This window comes from Rhizopus delemar, genomic scaffold, assembly GCF_000149305.1.
Source record: "Rhizopus delemar RA 99-880 supercont3.8 genomic scaffold, whole genome shotgun sequence".
In the NCBI taxonomy this organism is placed as follows: domain Eukaryota; kingdom Fungi; phylum Mucoromycota; class Mucoromycetes; order Mucorales; family Rhizopodaceae; genus Rhizopus; species Rhizopus delemar.
The window spans coordinates 2,126,961-2,139,409 of record NW_027137834.1 but is presented as its reverse complement, the minus strand read 5'-3'; the positions used below and the strand labels follow the sequence as shown (position 1 = coordinate 2,139,409).

Sequence of the window (12,449 nt, the reverse complement as noted above, 5' to 3'; positions counted from 1 at the left end):
TATTAGGCTTATCTATTATTCAAATCTTATCGTACGTATTGAGCACAATGTGTTTGGATTACCTTGAATGTCTCTACTAGCCATTCAATGATTGGAATTTGCATAGAGCCGTATGCTTTACACATAGGCATCGTAAAAACCTTGTAACCAATTTTCATAATTTGCTTTGATTGATGGTTATTTCTTATGAGTCAGTTGGCTAAGAGATTAGATAAAATACAATGGTGTAAGTATGGCCTAGAGTAAAGCGAGCTTTTTTTTTTATAACATTGATAGCAAAATTTTAGGCTTTTGCTGTTGTTTAAAAACACATGCTATTAAACACATGTTTTTTATTCATGTTCTTCATTATTAAGAATAAATTAACAAGTATCCAAAAGTTGAAAACACTGAATTTATATACTGTTAACTGTTCAACTAGTATATTTTTTCATCAATGCAATTAAAATTTCAAATCACAATTTGATTTTTAATTTCCGCCAGGAGCTCTATGATGACAATCTTTTCCTTCTATGGTAAGAGGCTAGTGTACCTTGAAATCCAACATTTGCATGCCTCACTCGCCACAAGTAACACTAAATGACGAAAGTAACACAGAGGGAAAATGCTCTACAATTACGTCATGATGCATCTATCTTGTAAAAAAAAGGTTGGCTTGTGTGGTTATGATAGCTGACGCATCTCCTTGGTTTGGTTTGATATCTGAATTATGTAATGAAAATGTATTAGTAGAATAAGTAATTATGAAACAAATAAAAGAAAGAAATGAGCTTTAATTCAAATTTTATCAAAATCTATCTTGATCTATTGAACGTCATTTTGTTCTACTGTTACACATTAAATACAAAAAGAGAACTTGTGGAATAAATATGATTGGTAATAAACAATAAAAAACAAAAGGAGAAAACACTCAGTGTAACAAAACTTGACATATTTTCAATATTTGGTCAACATCCGTCTGTTCCGTTTCTGGTGTTTACAAAATGAGGGTATTTTTTTTTATTGATATGGTACTGAATTATATACAAATATATAAAAAAAAAGATGTTGTATAAATAATGAAGAATTAAAGGTTGTGCACACATAGGGCATATGTGAATAATAAATAAATCGTGTCAACATAAGGGCCGCTTGAAGTCAAAGGAATGTATTAAATCATAGGATAGCATAAAACGGTGAATGAGAGAATAAATAAGCAAGTGATCATGTATTTAGATTGTTGTATGAGGGATAGCACAGTCATAAGTAAAGAGACCATTGTCATTGAAAAGAACGTCATCGAAATTTAAAAGTGGGTAAAGATCATACAGCTGATCAAAACTATAAAGTTCATTGTTATTGACACAAGGTTGATAATACAACTGCTGGTAGTCATATGTTACATTGCAGGTCGTGTTGTCAAACAAAGGAGCAGGCTGGGTATAATTAACCATAGGTGTTGCATGTGTGAGGGTTGTGTCTACAGATGAACAAGGAGAAGTCATGTAAGGAGGAGGGCTGACTACTTCGAATTCTTTAAGGCTCGCGATTTTGGTTTCCAATCTAGCAATTTTTCGTTCAAGGTGACTAGCTTGCAATTTGACTTCACCATAAGCTGTCAAAAGTTCCTTTTCCTTTTCACAAAGACGCGTAGCGGATTTGGTTTCTTCTAATTCGGATTCACTTGTCTTGTAAGCATGATGAATGCTTTGAAGATTAACGATTACTGTTGCCAAAGCATCATGAGCAAACTCTAATTCACCTTCGAGTTTATTAATTTCTTTTTGAGAACATTGAGCAGGCTTGGAGTGGTTGCTTGACAATTCGCGTATTGCCTTACGCGTTGATTTTTTTGCTGGCTGGCGCTTTTGAATACGAGTATTAGGCTTTTGGGTACGTTGAACTGCCCACTTGAGAGTTTTTCCTGAGTTATTCATTTTATAATGATTTGATGATGAAAAGGAAAAGTGAAAAGTAAACTGTTGTATTTATATGTTTTTTCAATTACAGACCTTCGATCAAGCCACCATATATGGACAAAAAGGAATGAATTCAATTGGCTCTCGCATTCGCCACTATGTAAGTTACACATCCTTGGTTACACATCTTTAGTTACACATTTTTACTCTTTTTTTTCAGGGATGTTGTAGATGACATTGAATCTTTATATTTAGACTGAACCCCATCTCCTTTTATTCCTTATTTTTTACCATCTTTAATCAAGTTGTATCTTTATAGCAAAAATGGCTTTTATTAACAATAGAAATATAAACAAAATAGAAAAAAAAAATATAAGCAAAATGTGAATAAAATACGAGCAACAGTCTTTAGGTTATACAGGTACTTGCCTGTCAAAATAAAAATAAATAAGCTTTTTCATGAAAGGAAATTGAATTGTCACATGTTTGTGGCAATTTCCACTTTAAATCCCATGTCGGCCACTTCGGGCGAGGGATGAAAGGGAGAGAGGCTTCTTCCTAAAAAGGAATCACGCGTAAGCTATTTTTAACCACTTGTGCGTACACTCAAATGTTCACTTTCTTGGCACGCACAAACCTCCATGGATTTGTACTACCGTAGTTGCCCTTTTGTTTAATGTGTGAAAATTAAACTTACAATTTTAATTATTTATAATCTATTGGCTATGTATCACTATAAACGTCCTGAGCATTCAGGCACAAAAAAAAAAGGTATAAAAAGAGTAGCTTTATTTTTTCATTTTGTCTTTTGCTTTTCTTTTCTTATTCTGTTTTCATTCTTTTATCCTTTTTCTTTGACTAAATGCTTATATTATATTTTGTACATTGAATACTGTTTAATGTTGTTAAAAATAAACTTCTTATTTCTAAAAACTATATTCTCATCACTGTGACAAAATGAAGGATTTAGGTTAATTTTTTTTTTAAAAAAAAAAAAAAAGCACATACACACAGCGAAAATGAAAAGTATTCAAGTTTTTGAAATCTATTTTTAGATTACACGATGTAATACCAATGACAACATTTTTTTATTTTTAGCACTAAAAATACAATCTATACAATTCTAAGCATCAAGCATTTTATGAAAAACGGGAATCAATTGTTGAGCAACAGTAAAACTGAAAATTAACTTAGGACCAACCTATAAACCAAAGCATATGAATAAACATATATATTACGTTAATTACCATATTTAAACTTACAACTAAAATCTTGGGAGTCAACCCCTTAAAGAAACCACCAAAGCCTTCATTCTTGATAAGATCCTTAATAATCTTCAAACCAGGCTCAGGGTTTTCAAAGTTACGATTTTGAATACGAGTTTTTACGACATCCAAAGGAGCAGCAACTGTGATGGAAGCAACAGCACCACCAATAGAGGCACAAAAGTTTTGGAAGAAGGTAGCATTACTATAATCACTCAATCCAAACAAGTATTCCTTCACAAAGGCAGAACCACCAAAGAGAGCAAAAGAACCAGGTGCATTACGGGCTGCTGTCCAGCCAGCACCACGATAAAGACCCATGCCTTCATCCTTGACGATACGCAAGAAACCACGTCCACGAAAAGCTTCAGGATTGGTTTGTCTCTTGATCTTGAGAACATCTAATGGAAGCAAGGCAATTTCACCAATACCAACCACACTACCAGCAGTGGCGTGCATAATTGTCTTTCCAGTCTTTTCCCCAAATGCACCAACAAACAAATCTCTGTGGTGCTTGTTGAAGTAGTCTTTCACAAAGGGTTGTCCACCAAATTTGTATACTCTTTGAGCGACCTTGTACCCAGCGGCAAATCCAAGACCGGGGAAAAGAGAGGCATATTTCTTTAAAAACCCAGCATTGGCTGCTTCCTATTTACAAGAAATATATTTAAGCATGGGTTGTCAAAGTTAATAAAAAAGTTACCTTAAAAATGACTCTGTCGACAGCAGCCTTGTTTTCTGCAAATGGGCGGGTAGATTCCCAAAGCTATATAAAGAATGAGAAGATTGAATTTGCTTCATGAACAAAGAATGCATACCTTTGTTTGATTACTCATTAATCGCTTTGCCACAGTATCAACAGGGTGAAAAATGATTAATTCAAGAATACCAGAACTAGCACTTCCAAGAAAACGAGCTTTACCAGACTCAGAGTTGTTACCACTGATAGGAGGTGACATTATTTTATTTAAAATGAAGAGAGAGGGGTTGTAAAAAGTGTGCTTTGTCCCTGTCAAAAAAAAAAAAAAAAAAAAAAAAAAAAAAAAAAAAAACCTTTTGTCGGGAATCAAAAAAGATAAAAGTTAGATGAAATAAACTCAGACTTATCTACTTTACAACCTTTCTTTTTAAGCTCTTTAGATCATTTGAACAGTGTTTTCATATGTTTTGAATATTTCTGGAGAATTAAAAAAAATTAAGAAAGCTCTAACTAGTTATTCTTTATATGAGAATAAACAAAAAAAGCCCTATCTGAGGTCAGGCAACATTCATTAATTATAAGAGGAACCGTAATTCATTGGATGTGGGTAAGGAATTTCGCTATATAACATATTCACTTATTGAAGCAGCTCTATAAATTATTCTTTTCTTGTCTTTGGAATGTTTCTGCTGAGTGTGTATGCGTGTGTTTTTAAAAAAAGTTTTATTATAGAAAAAAGGCTTATCTTTATAAAGTACAATTACAACAAACAGAAACAAGTTCCCTTTATAAATCCACAAGTGCTTCAAGTCTATTTATTAAAGTAATATAAGGCCTTCTTGTCCTCAAGAGCATCTGAAACAAACCATAGAAAGTCTGCTTTCACTGGCTTTATAAGATTGAATAAAGGTCATCTTGTTATAGCTTTCTTATTGTAATTTGAAAGCAACTCTCTGCTTTACATTTTTTTGTGGTCCTGTTTTCCCAGTTTAATTTATTGAAAGTGCTGGCTAACTTAATCAGCAAATTAGCCATGGTTACAATAGTTCCCAATTGTAGTGTTTAGGCATCCCTACTCTTAAGCTGTCATATCTGAAATGAAATTTAGTACAATTATCATCCTTTGTTATATTGATGCATTACATCTGAAGTTACAATTTCACTGTCTTCTTAATACAAAAGCTATGTCGTTTACGAATAAGTGAACATTGCTTCATTTTTATGCCAATATTTGTTGCTCTTACATTATTCTCACTGTCAGTATAGATATGATGCACTTATGATCGCCATATAAAACCAGTAATGAAATCAAAATACAGATAGTAGGTCGATCTTCAAGCTTATTCTAAGCTCTTTAATGTAAACTTTTTAATGTTTACAAGCTTGTCTTGGTACTTTAGGAATTGAAAAATGTAAAGAATAACCTAAACTTCTTTCAAGCTGTAAATTTAGTAAACTAGGATAGGTCATACTTTAAAGCTTTACAGTGTAATTTGGCAAGATACGCTTACAAGCACAGCAAATTGCCACTTTTTTAAAGACAAAAAAAAATGTTTGTTTAGTACATTCTCTTATCGAGCTTTTTGCATATACAATAAATGAGCAATGCCTGTAGTTTTTGTTTCATAAACAAAGTGTCGCTAATTAGACTGATTGTAGTTAGTATCAAGATAGTTTAAAAAATGCCAAAAAAAAAAAAGAAATTAAAAATACCCTCAAAAATAATTTTAATTTGTTTTAGAAAATAAAATAAAAAAAGAAAACAGAAAAATCGTGATTACAGTTTACTTTCAGGTACGATCATCTTATTCAGACGTTCCTTAATAACAGATTCAGCATCATTCACAATCTTTGTGACCAAGTCTTGACAGGTAGGGATGTCATCAATAAGACCAACTACCTGTCCAGCAGTCCAAACACCAAATTCAGGATCACCCGTTGTATAAACTTGTCTGCCTCGAGCACCCGACACCAACTCCCGAACATCTTCAAATACAACATCTGGGTTCTCCTCACGCTTGTTGACCTCAATGGCCACTGAATTTTTAAAAATACGTGTTGTGTTGCGGAAGGGACGGAATACAAGAGCAGTAGAACGTTCATCTGCCTTAACAATGGCTTCCTTGATATTGTGATGAATAGGTGCTTCAACAGTACACATGAATCGAGTACCCATATTGATACCTTCAGCTCCTAATGCCAAAGCGGCAGCCAAACCTCGACCATCACCAAAACCACCAGAGGCAATATAAGGGATTTTAAGTGTTTTGGCTGATTTGGCCAATAAGATGAGAGCTGTGATATCATCTTCACCTGGGTGTCCAGCACATTCGTATCCATCAATTGAAATGATATCGACGCCTAAACGGTGAGCTGACATGGCATGACGAATAGCCGTACATTTGTGAAGCACAATAATACCAGCTGCCTTGAACATCTTGATATATTTACCAGCTTTTTTATATTTGTTAGAAAAGAAAAGAAAAGATCTAATAGTCAACTTACGATTATTTCCCGCAGTTTCAACTACCTTAACACCTTCTTCAATAATAGCCTTAGCGTACTCTTCATAAGGGGGAGGTACAATGGCAGGTAAGAATGTCAAGTTGACACCGAATGGGTTCTTGGTCATTGTACGACAACGACGAATCTCGGCACGTAATGCATCAGGTGTAGGCTGTGTTAAGGCAGTGAGTATACCCAAAGCACCAGCGTTGGAAACAGCAGAGGCCATTTCGGCAGTACCAACATATTGCATACCACCTTTAGAGAAATTCAGTAAAGTTTGTTACTTTTATCAGTTTTTCAGGGAGTTTTTACCTTGTACGATAGGATGCTTGATACCAGTTAATTCAGTAAGTTTTGTCTTGAAAACCATAATTGAAAATAAAAGAAGAAGAAAACCTAAAAAAAGGAGTAAATCCTTTAAAAAAGTGTGGGGAATAAAATTAAAATAGATGACTAAAGGAATTGGTTTAAATGAATACGTTTTTAAGTTGTGTAACTTTTTCATATGCAAATTTTAACCAATTCTAAAAACCATTTTGATGCACATTTTGAATTACAGTACAGTGCTTCCAAAAATGAACGCCGCATCCCAAATGTCGTTTTCTGTATAATTTGTATTATAAAAATCTTTATAACGCGACATTACTTTTTAAAAATGTTGTATTCTACCCTCAATTGATCAAGTTTTTGAATTTTATTGGTCGTATTTTCGAACTCAATTCCTCAAGTCTTTGAAAACCAATTGGTCACTTTCTCCAAGCACCTTTCTTTCTATACGATTTCAAACTTATTAGCAATGGACTCTGAAATGCCTTTTTACCACGAACGGAGTAACCAATTGACAATGGAAATACTGTATTTTGTTTCAAGTATTTGCGAAAGACTAGCTCTAGTTAGCCTCAATGGAGACTTCTGTACTAAAAGGTCACACACTCTCGCTCTTTCGATCAACTTGGTCAGCAACTAGTAGCTTGTAGCTGCTGGCTCGCTATAAACAAAAATATTAAATCTGTTTCCTTCTCAATGGGAAAGATCTAGCTGTTTGACTGGATCTGGTAACGCAACACATCCAAATTGTGCAACTGGGATAAAATATATAAATCTTAAAGGCCTGATCTCAGAATCATCTATTTGTTCACTTCTACCACCAGGCCTTGTTGTGAATCATTGGCATATTGTTAAAAATATGATGAATGAAATAAATAACAAACTTAACCTTAAAATAAAGTATTATGAGATAGTAGTTCACAAGCTTCCATTGTTGGCTGTACAAATTGCGCACACTAAAGTCAAGTGGAACAAGCGATGTCACCTTGGCTAGGTAGTTTACACCAATTGAGCAAGCTTTGTTGCTTTAGATATGTATTACAGACAATAGTATATAGAGAAGGTAAATGTTTATGATATAACTGTCTATTATGTTTGAGGTACTTGAGAGCCCTTATGCAGTAATTAACAAGAAGACATGAATCTAAAAAGCAATATCCATAACTAAAATCCCGAATAGTACATATACAATCCATTAAGAATATTTTGTACTTTATTCTTGTTATAACTAAATAATTAACTTGGCCCTCAAAGATTCTTTTCTGTTATACATATAAAGTACTTCAATGTTGAAAAAAGAGGCATTATATTACTCCCATAACTCTGAGTATTGACCCTTAACCTATTACCGAAAGATTAGCTTGAACCAAACGTTCTGCTATTGTTAAAAGCCAGTTTGTTATCATATCAATATAAGCTGTATACGCGGAAAGCAATTAAAGGCGATTTTTTATTTTTATTGCTAATGTCTTCTTTTCCTCTTATTCATCATCGTCGTCGACATCCATAAGTGGGGATGGGAAACCACAATTCCTTACACCACTTTAACTTACTGCAGTTTTTTTTTTTTGGTTTTTTGGCTTTTTTTGTTCTTCGCGATTATTGATATTTTTGCTGCTTACAGTAGACCATCTTTCTCATCGACCATAGCCTTTGTATCTAAGCAAAAGTTCTTCAGTATCAATAGCTTCTTCAGAAAGTCGTAAATCCCTCCCCCTTTCATCTCCTTTAATGACAAGGGGATTAACATACTACAGGCATCTTCAACCAGATAGAAGTTAAGTGATTCAAGGTATAGATCATACACGTAGCATGTTGTACCAGTGACAACACAGAGAGGCATTTTCAGCTCTTTGACTATTTCTTGAGACATATCTGGAAAGTTCTTGAGAAGCTCGTTTATATGAATCTTTGATGACGGCACGGCTTTCAAAAGATCCTTATAATATTTGCTTTCAGATTCCTTCTTTGCAAACTCAGTGTTACTTGTTGTAAACATAGTTTTTTTTCTATATGATATCAGTTGTATTAAAATAAATAACGATACACAAAAACTTAAACTATGATTGAGCAAACTCACACTTTTCCAAACTTAGTACAACAAGATCAGCATTTGTCATCCTAAAGAGTCTAATCATTTGTCAACCACAAAAGTAATTAAATCAAAGTTAATTGTCTGGTTATTATTTCTATTGTCCAACTTCAGATGTATATATTAGAACATCGATAAGCTTTAGCTTAATCATTGGTTCTTCAGCACGACATCGTTACCGAGTCTATATCTTTTATATCTACGCTCACAAAGAATATAAATAGATGCCAACTTTTTATCCATTAAACGGGGCTCTTTTGCAATATAAAGAAATCTGCAATAAAGAAGGATTTTAATTTTATATTGCTGCTATTATTTTTTTGTTTAATTTTTTTTAATCTTGCGATTAAAACACTATCAACATCAAGTGCCTTCTTCAGACTATCAGCGCAGAAATTGATTACCCTTAAGTCCATTTTGGCCAGGACTTCATTTTCAATTGAGAAAGAGGATATAGTATCACCCCAATGAGCCACTACACCTGAAGAACGAAATGTGATTTTAATAAGATAGCTCCAAACCTTGACGATGTAGCCTTGTTCTGATAGGAAGCTTCGTGCCTTTTCAGAAAAAACTTCTGTCGAACAGAGATGTGGTTTTAGGATATGTTGATATACGTCAGGTACAATATCGTCTTGGTCAAGAGTACGCGAATACTTGATACAGTCTAGGGATTTTTGCAAGAGGTTTTGATAGCTTTTTTCATTAAGAAACAATAGATTTTCATACTTTTCAATTGTATCTAGATTGATTACTTTTTTGACCAGGTGCAAACTTGTTTTGGAAGGCTTGTAATGCTTCTTCTGGGAGTTGTGAGAGTTGACTACCTAGTGTTGTATCCGTCATACCAAGAATACCTTTCATACCCAGTGTAACAAAATATCTGCTTTTTCTATCAAAGATTTGTGAATTACTTGCTAGTGTCCTAATAAAACTACCAACAGAGGAGCTGAATCCAGGGACAAAATCACCATCAACCTCGTTCATAACAATTTTTTGGTGGAGAGACTGAGGAGGAGGATGATTACTGTGTTTTCTTTTTGAGCGGCCGAGGGTTTAAATTGGGAATCTCTTTAAACAACCATATATTATAGCAACCACAATTTTTTAACAACTTAAAATCTTACTAAAAGGCTTCTTTGCTACTCTCCTTTTTTTTAGTAGTTGCTTCATTTGGTTCAGATGCTTCACCAGAAGGTAAGCCTCCTGATACTGACACATTGGTTGCTTCTTTACCGTTTTTGGTTTACCGTGCTCAGATATGAAGGATCGCGTCTTATTCGGAAACAAACAAGTTTTCAATGTCTCTTTGGACATATGGAAAACAGCAGTAGAATTTCTCTTATTAATATGAGCTCTGATGTTTGATCTAACTGGCATAATGAATAGCAAACTTGGAACATCAAGCGTCAGCTTCCATTTCGTCTGCAATATGGGATACCAGCCAAATGTTCATTAGCATATTAAAGAGCGCTTCCTTGAATAAAAAGATATTGAAAAATGTTGATAGATGAAGAGGATAATATTTAATACATTATTGTCAGTAAGGTAATTGATATATCAAAAATATACATCGAGGTGTGACTGCTGCAATATAAGGTTGTTTAAAGGATTCGACCAATTGATGTTGGAAATGCTGTACAGCCTTTTTTCTTCACTTTATGCACTTCAATGAGCTAAAGTTGCATTTAGAAAAAAAAAATAATTCTTTTCTTAAAGAAGGCTTATAGTTGAAAAGAGTTGCACTCTTCTTTTTTATTCATAATTTATTGGTTAATAAAACAGTTATACGAAAAAGGTTTATTGACCTATTCTTTAAGCATAAGCTAGTTTACTTTTGTAGAGTAAAACCATTGTTATCAGGAGGGCTTGATTGGTTTCAAAAGTGGGCAGATGTTTGATTTCAAACACAGACACTTCACTCTATAGCAAAGCATGATTTGTGGGAAACTCCATTTCTTTCCAATAAATCATGTCTACTCATAGAGAAGGAATTACTACAGAAACACACGATTGGACATTAGTAAAGGCCTCTTCCTTAATCAAGGACCAAAAAGTTATTACAATGTAAGACTAATCCAATGCATAAATATGGAACTTGTTATTCAATTATTTCACAGTGAAGGTTCTTTACCAGTTGAAGAAGCTTGTAATCTACTCATTGAAAATAACATTACTTCTGCTCCTGTTTTTGATTCAAAGTTAAAAGATTCTTCTGAATCTGCTATTGTTCATCCAAGATCTTATGTTGGTATGTTTGACTATGGGGACGTTATCGCCTACATCTTGTTGGTACTTCAAAATATGTCACCACCTGGTGTAAAAGATAGCTTGAATTTTGAAATAAATGATATTATTCGTCGAGCAACCGAAGGAAAAGAAGTTCCGGTTAAATTAGCAAGTGGTAAGTTATAAGTAAGTTATATTAAAGCACAACTAATTGATTTATCTTAGATTTATCACAAAAGAATCCCTTTTATTCAATTCTTCCTGAAGCTACTTTATTGTCTGCTGTAGAGGAATTTGCTTACGGTATTCATAGAGGTAAAAGCAAATGTTCTTTTTAAAAAAAAAGCATATGATTACTAAATTTAGCAAGCTGAATGTTATAGTTTGTGTATTAAACCCTGATGGATCGATAAAGGTAAATAAGATAGTACACAAAACAATAGTGCACATTTAAACTTACACTTTTATTTAATAAAGGGCATATTGTCTCAATCAACAGCAACGAGATATCTTTATGCAAATCAGCGCAATTTCCCAGATATTGAACGCATCATGAATAAGACAGTAAAAGACAAAGATAGAATGTGTTTAGAGTTAGTGCTAAAGGACTTTATTTATAGCTACGTCAGTTAGGTCTTGGAGTATCTGATGTAATCGCTGTTAACGCTGATTCACCTGTACTTGACGCGCTTTCACTTATGAGTAACGCGTTATTATTTTAATATCTTGGCAATTTCCTCTTATCTCATTTATTTTATAAAAGGTAAACATGGTATATCTTCTGTTGCAGTGTTAGGACATATGGGTATGGTCCTTGGTAACATAAGTATGACAGATGTCAAGGTATAAAAATTGAAATCTAAAAAAATATGTTTCTAACTATTTTATTAGTTTATCATGAAAAGCTACAAACATCAACTCTTGTGGGAGACATGCTTTCAATTTGTCAGTCTTGTTCGCACACAGCAAGGTGTTGAAGATGGCCAGGTAAATAAATAATATTATAGATAATGAATTCATGTGTGGCCAATATATATTGTTTTACACTACAGGATCGGATACCAGTTTTTGATGTCCGTCTGGATACAACACTAGGTTTTGCAGTAGCGAAATTATTAGCTACAAAATCTCATCGTGTATGGGTAATAGACGAAAGGGAGAAAGCGATAGGGGTCGTTTCTTTGACAGACGTTATGCGCGCTATTGCTACTACAAGTAATGGTGTAGAAATCAAGCCTTTGCAAAAAGGGAAAGAAACATAGATAAATAAAACCCAGTTTCGAGTAATAGTTCCACAATGTAAACAATAAGGTTATTTTATTATGGCACCTTTTTCTACTTCTTTTTTCTGTTTCTTCTCTTTATTGTATATTTGTACTAGTTACCTTGGAAAAGCTTTAACTTTTGTTCATTGTCTCTCAAAATGAGCG

General features: G+C 33.7%; 6 protein-coding genes across 6 annotated transcripts; 1 reads left to right on the top strand and 5 right to left on the bottom strand.

Moving 5' to 3' along the window:
* Positions 1-1,211: 1,211 nt before the first annotated feature.
* On the bottom strand, positions 1,212-1,916 carry RO3G_11005 (uncharacterized protein; the record flags this gene model as incomplete). The annotated part of the gene is made up of 1 exon (XM_067665589.1): positions 1,212-1,916. One exon carries the CDS (start codon positions 1,914-1,916, stop codon positions 1,212-1,214), a length of 705 nt encoding a protein of 234 aa, XP_067521690.1.
* A 1,105-nt stretch (positions 1,917-3,021) lies between these two features.
* RO3G_11004 (uncharacterized protein) lies at positions 3,022-4,122 on the bottom strand (the record flags this gene model as incomplete). The annotated part of the gene is made up of 4 exons (XM_067665588.1): positions 3,022-3,099; positions 3,161-3,811; positions 3,867-3,929; positions 3,982-4,122. 4 exons carry the CDS (start codon positions 4,120-4,122, stop codon positions 3,022-3,024), a joined length of 933 nt encoding a protein of 310 aa, XP_067521689.1.
* A 1,518-nt stretch (positions 4,123-5,640) lies between these two features.
* Positions 5,641-6,741, bottom strand: RO3G_11003 (uncharacterized protein; the record flags this gene model as incomplete). Its single annotated transcript, XM_067665587.1, has 3 exons — positions 5,641-6,317; positions 6,369-6,626; positions 6,684-6,741. The coding sequence occupies 3 exons, from the start codon at positions 6,739-6,741 to the stop codon at positions 5,641-5,643; spliced, it is 993 nt and encodes a 330-aa protein (XP_067521688.1).
* Positions 6,742-8,316: 1,575 nt separating this feature from the next.
* Positions 8,317-8,697, bottom strand: RO3G_11002 (uncharacterized protein; the record flags this gene model as incomplete). The annotated part of the gene is made up of 2 exons (XM_067665586.1): positions 8,317-8,357; positions 8,451-8,697. 2 exons carry the CDS (start codon positions 8,695-8,697, stop codon positions 8,317-8,319), a joined length of 288 nt encoding a protein of 95 aa, XP_067521687.1.
* An 825-nt stretch (positions 8,698-9,522) lies between these two features.
* On the bottom strand, positions 9,523-9,777 carry RO3G_11001 (uncharacterized protein; the record flags this gene model as incomplete). Its single annotated transcript, XM_067665585.1, has 1 exon — positions 9,523-9,777. The coding sequence occupies one exon, from the start codon at positions 9,775-9,777 to the stop codon at positions 9,523-9,525; it is 255 nt and encodes an 84-aa protein (XP_067521686.1).
* Positions 9,778-10,762: 985 nt separating this feature from the next.
* RO3G_11000 (uncharacterized protein) lies at positions 10,763-12,281 on the top strand (the record flags this gene model as incomplete). Its single annotated transcript, XM_067665584.1, has 9 exons — positions 10,763-10,857; positions 10,911-11,194; positions 11,245-11,334; positions 11,403-11,434; positions 11,497-11,583; positions 11,640-11,721; positions 11,783-11,862; positions 11,911-12,006; positions 12,072-12,281. 9 exons carry the CDS (start codon positions 10,763-10,765, stop codon positions 12,279-12,281), a joined length of 1,056 nt encoding a protein of 351 aa, XP_067521685.1.
* Positions 12,282-12,449: the final 168 nt, after the last annotated feature.